This window comes from Cygnus olor, chromosome 14 (genome assembly GCF_009769625.2).
Source record: "Cygnus olor isolate bCygOlo1 chromosome 14, bCygOlo1.pri.v2, whole genome shotgun sequence".
In the NCBI taxonomy this organism is placed as follows: Eukaryota; Metazoa; Chordata; class Aves; order Anseriformes; family Anatidae; genus Cygnus; species Cygnus olor.
The window spans coordinates 16,044,852-16,057,741 of NC_049182.1; the positions used below are offsets into that span (position 1 = coordinate 16,044,852).

At 39.9% G+C, this 12,890-nt stretch overlaps 1 protein-coding gene across 4 annotated transcripts in view; it reads right to left on the bottom strand.

Annotated features, from left to right (window-relative positions):
* TENM2 (teneurin transmembrane protein 2) overlaps positions 1 to 12,890 on the bottom strand; it is a 1,590,996-nt gene that overhangs the window by 157,462 nt on the left and 1,420,644 nt on the right. For 3 of the 4 annotated variants that reach the window (XM_040574031.1, XM_040574032.1, XM_040574033.1), the window contains one exon: positions 2,393 to 2,631. In XM_040574031.1, coding sequence (XP_040429965.1) covers positions 2,393 to 2,631 — 239 coding nt within the window. Of the gene's footprint in view, positions 1 to 2,392; positions 2,632 to 12,014; positions 12,201 to 12,890 lie in introns of those variants that run through there. The other variant, XM_040574034.1, reaches the window with a different exon arrangement.

Consider the following 12,890-nt stretch of genomic DNA (forward strand, 5'->3'; position numbering starts at 1 on the left):
CTTCCACCTCTCTTGGTAGATTAACAGCTCTCATTTTCCCACTGTCCTAAAGATTAGGACAGAACTGGGATTTTGGTACGTTATTCATCTTGAAAACAGAAAAACATTTTTTTCTCCCGACAGACTGACTGGAGCAAGACAGAGTTATTTTGTCTTCACAGCAGTTCAGGGCTTAGTAGGTCAGGAGCTCCAAAGCAAGCTGCAGCAGAGCAGACAGCTGGTATTTCACATTGCTGCTCTTAGCCCGGGAGAGAGAATATTTATTTTTCCCAGGACTGAACTTCTGCACATGCCCAGGAAAAGACATCCCTCTGGGGAAATGCAGAACAAGGCAAGGTTTTTGAAATTTCTTACAGTAAGGAGATGATTTGGTGCCTCAAGTCATACCATTGGAGAACAGCAGTCCCAACTATTTGATGGGTGGGTCAGCTTATAGCTGGTGGCCTTAAGCACATCCCTTCTGCCTTACTGCTCTTCTCAATGCACTGAAGACAATGCAGCTTCCTTTTAGTTTTCTGTCTTTTCTCTCTTTTCCATCACTTTAAATTATTATCACAGACGATCCACCAAATTTATTCAGAGGATTAATTACAGCTATTTTCTGGTTTTGACAACTACTCTTCAATTCATTTATTCTTTACTGTGTATGGCATGAAGCTTGTCAGGTAACTTCTCATTATTTAATCCTTGAGCCAACACACTTTCTAAAACCTGCTTTCTCATGCTCACTAGTCAACTCCATTGTGCTCATCATTCTTTAGTCAGGAAAAAAGACCTCAAAAACTTCTGTCAAAAGGCATCACTTATGTCATGACTTGAAGTGATAGATCATTCATCAATTATTAAGGGTCAATGCATTGCTTTACATTAGCTCTTGTCTTAAATGTTGTAGAAAACTGTGTAAAGCAATAACCATGTAGCAAAGCTTTGCTTTAGATTACAGTAACCTAAATAACAAGGAAAAATGCATTTCATAATCCATCACTTCAAAGTTATGCACATGATTAAAATATTCAGCTTGCAGTATATCATTTCCCATGTGCATAATCACTCAAACTGAGAGCTGTTGTATGATAACTGTCAAGTTCAATAAATCATGTGCTTTCCAATCTTTTTATTTATATATCAAACTAAGCCTGTTATTCTTCTGAGGTTTTCTGCTGAAAAAACAGAGAAAGATGTTTAGTTTTGTAGTATTGAGTATGCTGGGATGCAGGCCTGGCCTACGGAGACAGCAGCAATAAAATAGCTAATCAGCTCTCTTTCACTCCTGTATGTATTAATTACCTATGGAAGATCATTAATATGAACAGTGAGGTTTCCTTAGAAAGCAGCATCTACCCTGTTGAGTTTGATGTATTTTGGTTTTGACCATATAACCTTTCTCTTCAAATGGAGGGAATAGGGAGAAAATTCAGTGCACCTTCACAGGGCTTTTGCATATTATGTATGAACTTCACTCTTCATGGTAGCAACATATTAATATCAGCACAGAGTTTCAAAAATGAACTGAAAAAACAATCTTAACAGGTCTGGAAAGTATTTACAGAAAACATTGACAAGCTACCATATTTTTGCCATTTACTCATGGAAGCTAGAAAGTTTGTGCAGCATGTCCTTATCATCAATGTATTGTTAAGGCACTGTAAAAGGTACAAAATACACATCTAACTGTTGTAGACCCTTTGAAAAACCTCCAAAGCAACAGACAATGAGAAGGATATTGGGGGAAAAAAATAAAAAATGGGAGCATTTTTAAAAAATCTGAAAAAAAGATAAAAGAATAGAACCTAGTGTGGTTATTATTAATATGCTAATCAAAGAAAATAAGCACAAAATTTTGAATTCTCCTTATAAAACCCTAAGGATGGGTGGAATATTGAAAACAACAGCACACCAAATAGCTTTATCTATTAGTCAGGCCTAAGACCTATAGGAATTTAGGCATGCCAACAGATACAGAGACTTACCAAAATGATTTTGTGTTTTTTCTCTAAATGCAGCACACTATAGTAATACTTGAATTCAAACACCAGTAGCTTCTGTTACTCTTACGGATTTACTACCTAGCACAATTTTTTCCAAATATTTTCAACATAGGGTAGTACATCCAAAAAAATCCAAATTATATCAGCCTCTTTTGTGTACCCATGACACCTAAAATTAACACGGCTCACTGAGGATCCTGAATTGACTTCTTGCTCTCACTCCGGTTATCACGGTGAACAGGACTTGAGAATCGTATTTTTCTCATTAATCAGTATGAAGAATAACAATTTTCTTTGCTTAGTAACTACACAGATTTGTGAAACAGATTAAACCAACCTTTCATCTGCTGAAGCCTCATTTGCTGACATAGCCATGTGATTTGACAGAGAAAACACAGTCTTACCTATGAAATATGCTAGCAGGATGGCAAGCAGGACTGCAGCAACAATTGCAGATAAAGCAGCACATTTCCAGCTACAATATTTGGAGGGTTTTTTCAGCTTGAACGCATTCCTGGAGAATGTATTTCTAGGTAACAGCCTGGGAGGTGGAGTATAAACTGTTCCTGAGGTCAGTGGGTAGCCAGGAGAAGAGCTACTGAACAGTGGAGTCGTTCCAGAAGATGTCTTAAACAAGAAATGCCTGAAAAACAAAAAATTGAATGATAGTTTAAAACACAAAGTCTTGTAGTTAAGAAATAATATCTCATTCTTTCCCAGCTGCCATAATGCATTAAATTCAACAAAAATAGTAAAATGATTTTGTCTGAAGAAGTAGGGAGAATGAACACTCTCACAATCTTTTTGACACCAAAGCCTAACAACTATCGCTAAAACACTGCGTTGGGATGTCTGCTGTCAGGATATCTTCTTATCCTTTCCATGATTAGATGCAGTTTGACCAGATACTAGCTAAAACATCAACATGATGAATTAATGTCTTTGAGTATGTTGAGACTGTGTCTGGAAGAAGTGGGAGCAGTCTGGTAATGGAGTCATATTCAGATGTGACATCATTGTCGATTCCTTTTCGCCTGAGTTTGAATAGGACTAAACGACTAGTTCCATTACGAAATACCTGTAAGTTTGTTAGTTCAACAGAACATTTCACTTTACAAGAAAACATCCTTTCTGAATTCACGTATTTAGATAATTTCCCTGTAGGATAGTAATACCCAGAAAATATTCTAAAACCTATAAATAGATAAATAAATAAATAAAAGTGAGTTTCATTAACAGCCTTGGAAGAAGCTGCCAGAAAAAAAAAATTAAGAAGCACAATAGTCTTGTAGGAAGGTATTTTACCAGAATTAGAACTAACCACCTTTTAAAAAAAATGCTATGGAGTTTTGGTTTGAACAGCTAAAACTATCATCAGAATTACAAGACTTAGCAGAAAAAAAAAAAAAAAAAAAAAAGATTTCTCAGACTTCAACTGCCCAGACACTTGCTAAGAAGAAAATAAGGGATGGCATATACTACCCAACGAATTCTCATAAAATGCTGCCAACTTGGTTCCAGACACAGAAAATGGAGAAAGCCATTCAGAAGCCTGGCTCCTCCAGATTAACTTCTCTTTTCCTAGTCAGGAAGAGCTGACTACCAGCATGTTCCTAGTAAATGATAAGAAGAGGAGCAGAGAATAAAGGCAGTGGTCTTCAAGAAGGCCACTGAAAATACACCATTTTTTTTTAGGGTAGTCGTTTATAAAGTCCTTTCATGAATATTATAAATCATTTCGTTTGACTTTTTTTTTTGTTTATTTTGGTTTTCCCTTTCTCTTAGAGGCCCTAAATGACCTTGTACCTCCCACACAACAATCAACAAAATTCTAGTTTACTTCAGAAAGCGTTTCAGCCACCTACGGTAGTAGTAGTATTCACTTTCATAACTTTTTCTTTGTGCTCTGGAGACACCACAGAAAAACATTCAGACACAGGCACACAATCAGAAGTGGCTTTTAAAGCCTAAGTAACTCAAGCAGATTAATTAAAGCCTGGCTGACACTTGTTAGCAGAAGCAGTTTTAGGCCGTTCTGCTGGCTCTGTGGTGCTGGGAGCACAGTGCCCCTCTGTGATAGGACCCAAGGACTGAAGTGGCACCGAGCTTGAGGAAGGATAGGTGGACAGAAGGGAGAGCTGTGGTGATGCTGATCGGATGCAGGTTGCAGGCAGGCAGGCTCACCTCTCCTTCACGCCAGCTGCATCTGCCTCAGCCCAGGCCCCCATGCTCAAGTGAGCCTTTCAGGTTTGGACTTCAGGGTCCCACAACAGGCAGTTCTTACAGTTCTTTCTTTTCCTGCCCCAAAGCAGGAAATCACAGAATTAAAGTGGAAATGGCAGTCCTTGGCACTGTCTTTATCTGAAATGTCAAGGTTTTTAACCCAGGAATTTTATGTGCTCTTCCGCCAAGAAGGCGGCTGCAGTACCAACAGAAATTTTAACATAAAGCATTGTTAAAGTAAACTCAGATATATAATGAAACTCTGCTCCCACCAAAAATGAATTAATGAATATCTAGATATGCTTTAATAGGCCAATCATGTACTATTTCATGTGAGAAGAAATAAAAAAAGTAGAAGAAAATAGTTCCACCGTGGTCCACTTTGAGATAAAGTATATAAAGAAAATCAAAATATTTATACACGCAAACATGACTTCTATTATATTGTTAAAACTGCTCAGAACTTGATAGAAGCAAAAAAGGCTGAGAGAAATGGATCTGTGGAAATATTTCATTCCCAAAGCAAAAAAAAAAAAACAAAAATAATTGAATAAACAGTTTTATCACAGCTGCAACTCCTTATCCATGTATTTCAAAACCTGAAAGTTTACTATGTCTGTATGAGGGTCTCTGACAAAGTGGCAAAGATTAGAAGATAGCCATGCATTACTAAAGTACAATAATTACATCCTCAGAAGATATTAAAAAAAGACAAATATTTTAAGATATGGTAAATACCACCCACCAAGCCATTTTGGAAAACTGGCACTGCGTTCAGAATCTGGAGACCAGATTAGCAGAAACACCCAAAGTTATAGCAGCGCACACCAGAATGACTGAGAACATAACGGACAAAGTACTTGCAACCCCCCAGAGTTTTAAGTCTAGATTCAGCTTTTAATGGAAATAAATTGACTTGTCTCAACTCTATCCCTAAAACCAATGATCTATAGCTATATTTCTATGTGGGATTTGACATGCTCTGGTACAACCAATTGTCTGTGGACCAAAGCTGCAAAGAAAGAACATGAGCATTTATCAACATTAATTATGGTCCCTCAGAGGTAAGGCCACGAGGTATTGTACAATGACTGCTTATGAAAAGATATTATCTTAGTTGCACCCATTCACTTAATTTCAAATAGATTCCATGTTAGAATTAAATAAACTCTACATTCTGTGTCTTAACTGTTCACCTATCAAGTACTGTAAGGAAAAACACATTTACCACCTCACTTAGCATTAATACTTTGATTTAAATGAGGGCTGAAGTTAAATTTTGAAAGCATGGGAATAAATTTGCTAATCTTAGAACAGTCTAATTTCTTTGCATCATAAAGACATTCCTACACTAGAAAACTGCAAAACACCATCATCAGCATGCAATGATTCAGTAACTTAAACATCCACAAAAGGTATGGATGGAGTTTGCATGCTGCTCGCAGAAAATAAATTAATACCACAGCTTGCTCAGAGCTCTCCCCTAAGCACCCTGCAGCTCCCTGGGGGGCCTTGCCCCAAGCCGTGTGCTGCCACTGCTCTGCTCCCGTGCAGGGGCCTCGGCAGAGCAGGGAGCGCTTCCTTACACGCAGTACAGCGCCAGCAGAGAGGTGACATCTGTGAAAGCGGAGCTTGCAAGGAGACATTCGACCACGGTTCTGTGGACTACTGGTAAATGGAAAAAGCTATATTTTGCTTTCTTCATTAATTCAGAGCTCTCTATAGCATTTATTTTCCCACAGGTCAAAAGGACCTCTGGCGTTCAGGGAATAGTGGTCTGACAGAGACTGTATTAACTTCCATATTCTTTGAGAGAACAATCTTCCCCCCCCCCGTCTTTTCTGGCCAGATTGTCATGGCAGCACGCTGCAAGAATCAGTCGAGAAAAAAATATATCATTTTTTGTGATGAAAAACTGTAATAGAAAGGAAGAACAAGATACTTTAACAGAAATTGCTTCCTTCACTCCTCATACCATCCTAAGCTCATTCTTTATGAAAAAAAGAAATACGGAGAGCTGTAATGCTTAAATTGTCTTTTTCATTCTAGGGTTTTTAAAAGCAATTAATAAATAGAAAAGATACATACCACGAGAATAGTTAACAGCTCAATTTATTGGTTCAAGGACTTAGAAATGATCTTTAAGCTGTGATAAAAATCACATCCATCTATAATTTTATGTGACATTTTTGTGACTTTTTTCACTGCAGAAAAAACATAACGAAATGTGGAGCATAACATGCTGGCTAAAAAAATCTAGTCCTCTAAGCCCTTCTCCAAAAGAGTAGCCACAGGATATTTTGTGTCAATGAAAGCCTCAAAGCATCTGCCAAATTCAGACAGCAAAGTTTAACGTCAGTTTTCTTACTTTCATACAAAAAGAAACCAAAGACTGAAGAAAACTATAAACTGTTCTAATGCCTTTTACGCTAACAAGGAACTCTGAGGGTTAGAGTGGTGCAAGACCTGGTTGCTTGGGTCTCTCAATCCTTCCCCAAATGAAGTTTGAGTGATTTCTGAGTGGGAGGTGACTGTGGGAGGTGGGAGAGCAGCCCTGGAGAAAGGGGTCTGGGGGTTCTGGTTGTGGCAAGTTGAACATGACCCAGCAGTGGGCCCTGGCAGCCAGGATAGCCAACTTTGTCCTGGGGTGCATCAGGCATGGCACTGCCGGATGGTCAAGGGAAGGGATTGTCCTGCTCTACTCTGGTGCGGTCTCACCTCCAGTACTGTGTGTGGTTTTGGGCACCACAGTATCAGAAGGACATAAAACTATTAGGGAGTGTCCAAAGGAGGGCTATGAAGATGGTGATGTGTCTGGAGAGCAAGACGTGCAAGGAGCAGCTGAGGTCCCATGGTTTGTTCGGCCAAGAGCAGAGCAGGCCGAGGGGAGGCCTCATGGCAGCCTGCAGCTCCCTCACGAGGGGAGCAGAGGGGCAGGCGCTGAGCTCTGCTCTCTGTGGACAGAGACAGGACCCGGGGGAATGGCATGGAGCTGGGACAGGGGAGGGTTAGGCTGGGGGTTAGAGAAAGGTGGTCAGGCACTGGGACAGGCTCCTCAAGGGCAGTGGTCATGGCCCTGAGCCTGCTGGAGGTCAAGAAGCATTTTGACAATGCTCTCAGACACATGGTCTGTTTTTTTGTGTGGTGCCAGGAGTTGGACTTGATGATCCTTGGGGGTCCCTTCCAACTCAGGATATTCTGTGATTATAGATATATTTTCAATGGAGAGCAATTTAAAATAGACACATATATCAATGAAGTGGACACTTCATAGAAGCGTGCCAATAATTTAATAATAAAACAATTCTGCAGTAATTCAGAACAGACACATCAATACCAGGGTAACACTTCTTTCACTTCTAGACACTGCCATGCAACTCTGAACATGGCAGCAGCTGCCCAGCCTCCAGCCAAACTCTACCACTGGCTTCCAGCCTTGGAAGGGGTTGTGATTCCTTGAAGGCTGGGTTCTTCACATCCTGAGACTACATCTTCTAAAAATGCAGAGTGTCATGTGTTGCCGTAAGTACCAGACCAGCTTGTCACCAGTGTTTCCGCACTCTCAAAGACACAGTTGGACACACAAAAGCACAGTAATTGAAAGCTGCCTTGCAGGAAGGTGGCATGTTGTACAAGAAGGCAGGTGCCAGCCTTTAGGAACCCTGATCTGTCATGTTATTAAATCAAAACAAACAGGCAACGTTCACAAAGCTGCAATCCAAAACAGAGTAGGTAAAAAAGGCAAAACATTCGTATTGTATCCCAGCTACAGCATTAGCTTTGTACTGGATACCTTTTTACAAGACAACCTGCATTTGATCTTAAGGATGTTAATTAAGATATTGTTGGGTGAGCTTTTATAACCCACTCCAACTCATGACCCTGCTGGAGCTGCCCTTGACAATACCCTCCTGGGGCTCTTGCTGCTGGTCTTGGAAGCACAAAGCATGATACAGCTCAGCAGCATCACCGGGGCCTGGGCTGCTCAGAAAGCCAACAAGACGTGACAAAAAGCTGAGAGAGCCTATGGAAAGAGAAGCTGTAAACTACGGAAAAAAGAAGCATTGTTGCGATGGGGATCATTAGGAGCTCAAGAATGTGAGAGGGAGAACACCAACATGGGAAGGCATAAAATATTAAGGGAAAAGAACAGCAAGGCCAGTAAGGACAACTGGGTTGAAGTGTTGGTGTGGTGGAGCTGGTGGCACACAGAGCTCAGCAGAACCATGGAGCCGCAGGGGCTACCCCTCACCTTCCTGACTGGTTCCTGTCCAAAAACAACTCAGGGTGCCCTACAACAGCCGGTGGGCATGCCGGCACTTAGCCTGCCAGCTGAAATCCTAGTCACCTTTTGCCTGAGTTAGCCAATAAATAATTACTTCACCCTTTAAATTTGTGTGTATCTTTCCTGCAGAGTCTCTTTAAGCCCAGCTGAAGACTGACAGACTGACCCAGAAGCAAGGTGCTAACAGTTTTTCCTACTTACCTATCAGATGAATCTTTACTTAAGCCAAGCTGACACCTTCCTTGTTGCATAATGCAACTATTAAAATCTGCACTGTTTTTTATTCTCCCATTATGCAAAAATGAAACTGCTAACTAACACCTGGGAAAAAATAAGAGAAATAGCTACAGATATAAACACAGAAAATCAGTCACTCCACATATGTACTTACATTAAAAGGGAGAGAGAGCAGGATCAATAATGCAGATTTGGAACTATTTCAGCAATGCTGATTCAGCTCAAGCTATAGAACCTCTAAATTCTTAAGTGGAAAAAATTGTATCATTTCTGCCCTAAAGTTCTGAGAAATGTGCTGCAAAGTACAGTCAAAGTGATGAAATCCAATAATGCCTACATTTGTTATTCCACTAATGATGATAATGACAACAGCATTTTGCATTTCAATAGGTCTGTTAATTTTTAGCTTTCTGCATCAATTAATGAACTAATTTTCAAAGCACTTCTATTTTAAAAGGCACACATGTAAGCTCTTCACTATCTCTTAATTCAGCTACTCACTTAACTAGAAATAAAGAAAAAGCACTAGCAACAGGGCTAAATTAATAAGCCATTCGAGTCTATATATAATAAAATGTTATAATAAGAAACTCAAGTCTCTAAAATAATTTTGTTATCAGTCTACATGTAAATGTAGAAAATAGAATCCTAAATCACATCATTTGGGATTAAAAAGCCACCAAAAACAAAAAGCAACATCCTAAATATACCTGTTTCTTCCTGTGCAGCCATTCATGCTGCCCGTTCATTCCACACAACTCAAAACTTAAAATGCAAACCAACAAGATCATGACAACATGCAATTATCTGCAATCTGTAAAAACTTCCAGTTTATGTGTATGTGAGTAGGAGTACGTTACACAGATTTTCAGAACCATCAGTAAATATCTTGCTTTTGCAGTGTTTCTCTCCACCCTTTTTTCATCTCTTATCAGAGTTTACAGTTGTTATGAAAACAGCACTAGATCAGCCTGCTAAAAATGACCTTTCAACAATGTTTATGGAATTCCTCCAAGTACATGGCCCAAATGTACATGAAGTCTCTGTGGATGCTTTTGACTGTGCTTTACTGCCTCTTCAAAATGCTTTTGATTTTCAGATAAGTCCAGAATCTCTCTACGCAGATCCCATTTACGTGGAAAGTCTACGCAACTTTCCTGCAACCTTCTGAAGCAGGAACAAGCAAACAAAAGTTTCAGTTCTTTCCCCAGCCCTCAAACTCAGGAGGACCGAGGTGCTGTAGCATACGTGCCTGTAGTCTTATAGCATAAGTAGCTGGTAAGAGAAGGCCACCTAAGACAAAACAAAACCAGAGGGAGGACATATTTCACTGTTTCAAGCAGTTGTTTGCTGTACCTGATACATACTAGAAATTTGCATTAACAAAAGGAAAAGAGATTTTTCAGTGTTTTGTTCCAAAACATTTTACATCATGTGTAAAGATATCAAAATATTGAGACATTATTCAAAATAGGCAATTGTCAAGAGCAGCCGCAACTTGGAGTTTGTACACAGTCAGAAACTTCAAGTTTACATATTCTGTTCAGAAGTTCTGAGGCTGATCTTGACACCGTCTTCATACAGCATCTGACTTCAGTATTAACAACATTTCACATATTTAATTTTTCTAAAATAAATTTCTTAGCACTAAATCCTGCTCTTCTCCTACTCTGTCCTTGGCTTTTTTGCAATGCCTGCTCTAGCCTGTGCATAGCCACCACATACTATGTTTTCTTCTTCACTGCCGCAAAGGTTGCGGCTACAGAAACACTGGGCAGAGATGTTTCACTGCTGTGATGCTCTGCGATTGTGGGTTCACGCACTTCATTGGTGCAAACTGGGATACAGCTATTGTTGCTACTCCATCCATTTTTCTCCCATTTCTGTCTTTACTCTCCCCCTTCAGGCTCACCTCACACGGTGACTATGTTGGAATCAGACTTGCAAAGAAAGATAGCTTGAACCCCAGGAACAGACAAATATTTGAAGCAGCAACATGACTTTTTTAGGGCTAATTTTTACAGATTGTTCAATCTTTAAATTGAACTTTGCTTAAATGACGCCAAATTTAGACCACTGCTTTTGTTCAACAGCCCACAGGATCTTCTAAGGAAACAGGGATTTCATAATCACCAGAAGAGTGGCCATTATTGTTTCTCCTGTATTTCAGGAGAAATGTTGGTATGTTATATTCTTCACTGAAGCCTAGTAAAAAATAGTTATGAGCTAGCTCAAAGAAACTAGGAGCATACATACGAAATTATCTTTACAGCTAAAAGATTTTGATTGAAAATATTTTAAGTATGAGACTAATTATGAGATTAAATAATAAGACTAATTTCTATTTAATTTCATCTTTTTTCCTTTTGGATTAAGTATTATTAATTGTAATGGTACCAACTAAATTAATTAACATCAATATGAGGCACAGGAACAGACATTAGTACATTAGGCAATCTTAGACAAATATCCATCCGTGAAAGCTCTTCTGTTATCCTCATTTATGAGTCATTTCATTTTGCCTGGCATCTGCAGATGGCCCTGTGCGAGGTTCCCATCCCCGGGATGAACCTTACAGTGCAAAGAGTGATGCAAACCTTTCCTGCAAAGCCATACTTTTCTCCCCGTGCTCTGTGATAAAGAAGCCCTCAAAGCATTTCAACCTGTAAAGCAGAGTGCTGCCTCTCTAGCTGTCTGGAGGTAATGAGACCCACACCGGGATGTTCAAAGGTAGTACTTTCATCGTTCATCCTCATTGAAAGCAATGATTAAAGAAGCAATAAAGGAACACCTCTTAACTGTAAAATGTAGAAACCAGCACTTTGGAAAGGAGGAGGAGTAGATGGTTTGAAACAGACTGCAAGAGGACAATAAAAGTTAAAGAGCATTAAACAGCAGCTTTGAGCCTAAAGGTAAAGCAGTTAAGTACTGCAGAAATGAACCATAAAAATAGCATCATGATATGCTACAGTGATACATTCCTGCATCCTCTGTCAAAGATATTTCAACCCTTCCATTATGGACCCTAATTTCAAAGAGAACGGAACAATTATGCAGCCAAAGCAAGGCCCTGTTGCAGCCATAAAGCAGCAGCAGACCGGGTAAAATACAATCCACATTTGCTTGCCTTGAACCAGACCTAAACACACCAAAACAGCACAACTAAGAACTCTGTATAAGCATTTTACAATATTTTAACTCCACCAAAAGCAACCACCTACTGCAAGACAGCTAAGCATAATTATGTTAAAGAGACACAAAGGGTAAATGGAGACTTTTACCTCCACCTCCACAGCCATTAAGGTCTGCAACCATCAGCCCACCAGCTCCTGGGTCTGTGCCCTCACAGCTAGTTCAAGATAATCTTCCCAAGAACCAACCATTTGTAGATGTAGGGATAATTACAGAGAGTGATAGGAACTAATTGCTGATGACATGTACCACCGGTGAAGATCAATTTTCTGAAGTGGTGTTTTCAAGTTGGAAGCTGGCCTGATTTATCAGCCTTTGGGGGCTGATCCTCCTCTCTGGCCCCAAACAGCCTCACCTGGGCTGCCCCAGCCCCTCACAGCCCCAGGAGCTCCTGATGGGTTCCAGCTTGGCTCTGTGGGTCGCTTGCCTCCTGCATGGACCCTTTGGCCCCATACTGCAGCCTCGGCTCCAGCCCTATCTCTGACCCCAGCTCCTTCTGCTCCTGCTTGGGATCCCTGGGTGGATCCTGGCCCCAGGCCACCTCTTGCACTGTCCCTGGAGCCTTTAAGCTGTCTCGGCTTTGCCTGTTCCCGGTGCAGTCTTTCAAATACTATTAGCACCATGGTTTCTAATTTCCCAATTTATTTATTTATGCATATATTAATACCTGGTCTGAGTATCACATGCATGCTGTAGTATGCAAGAATAGAGACCTGGGAGCTTCATATTTACTTTAAATTTACTTACTTTGTCATCTGAAAAGTAATTAAAAATTGAGTATTTCATGAACACGTTTCATGTTTATGTTTGTATCGAATCAAGAGCCTCATTTAAAAACAAACACCACACCAATTTTAATTTACATCATAGAAAATAAAACAAATGTGATTAACTCCTCCAGAATCAATATTGAAACAAGAGATGGAGAAAGGATGCATTTGGAAAATGTGCTGTCTCCAAGCAGT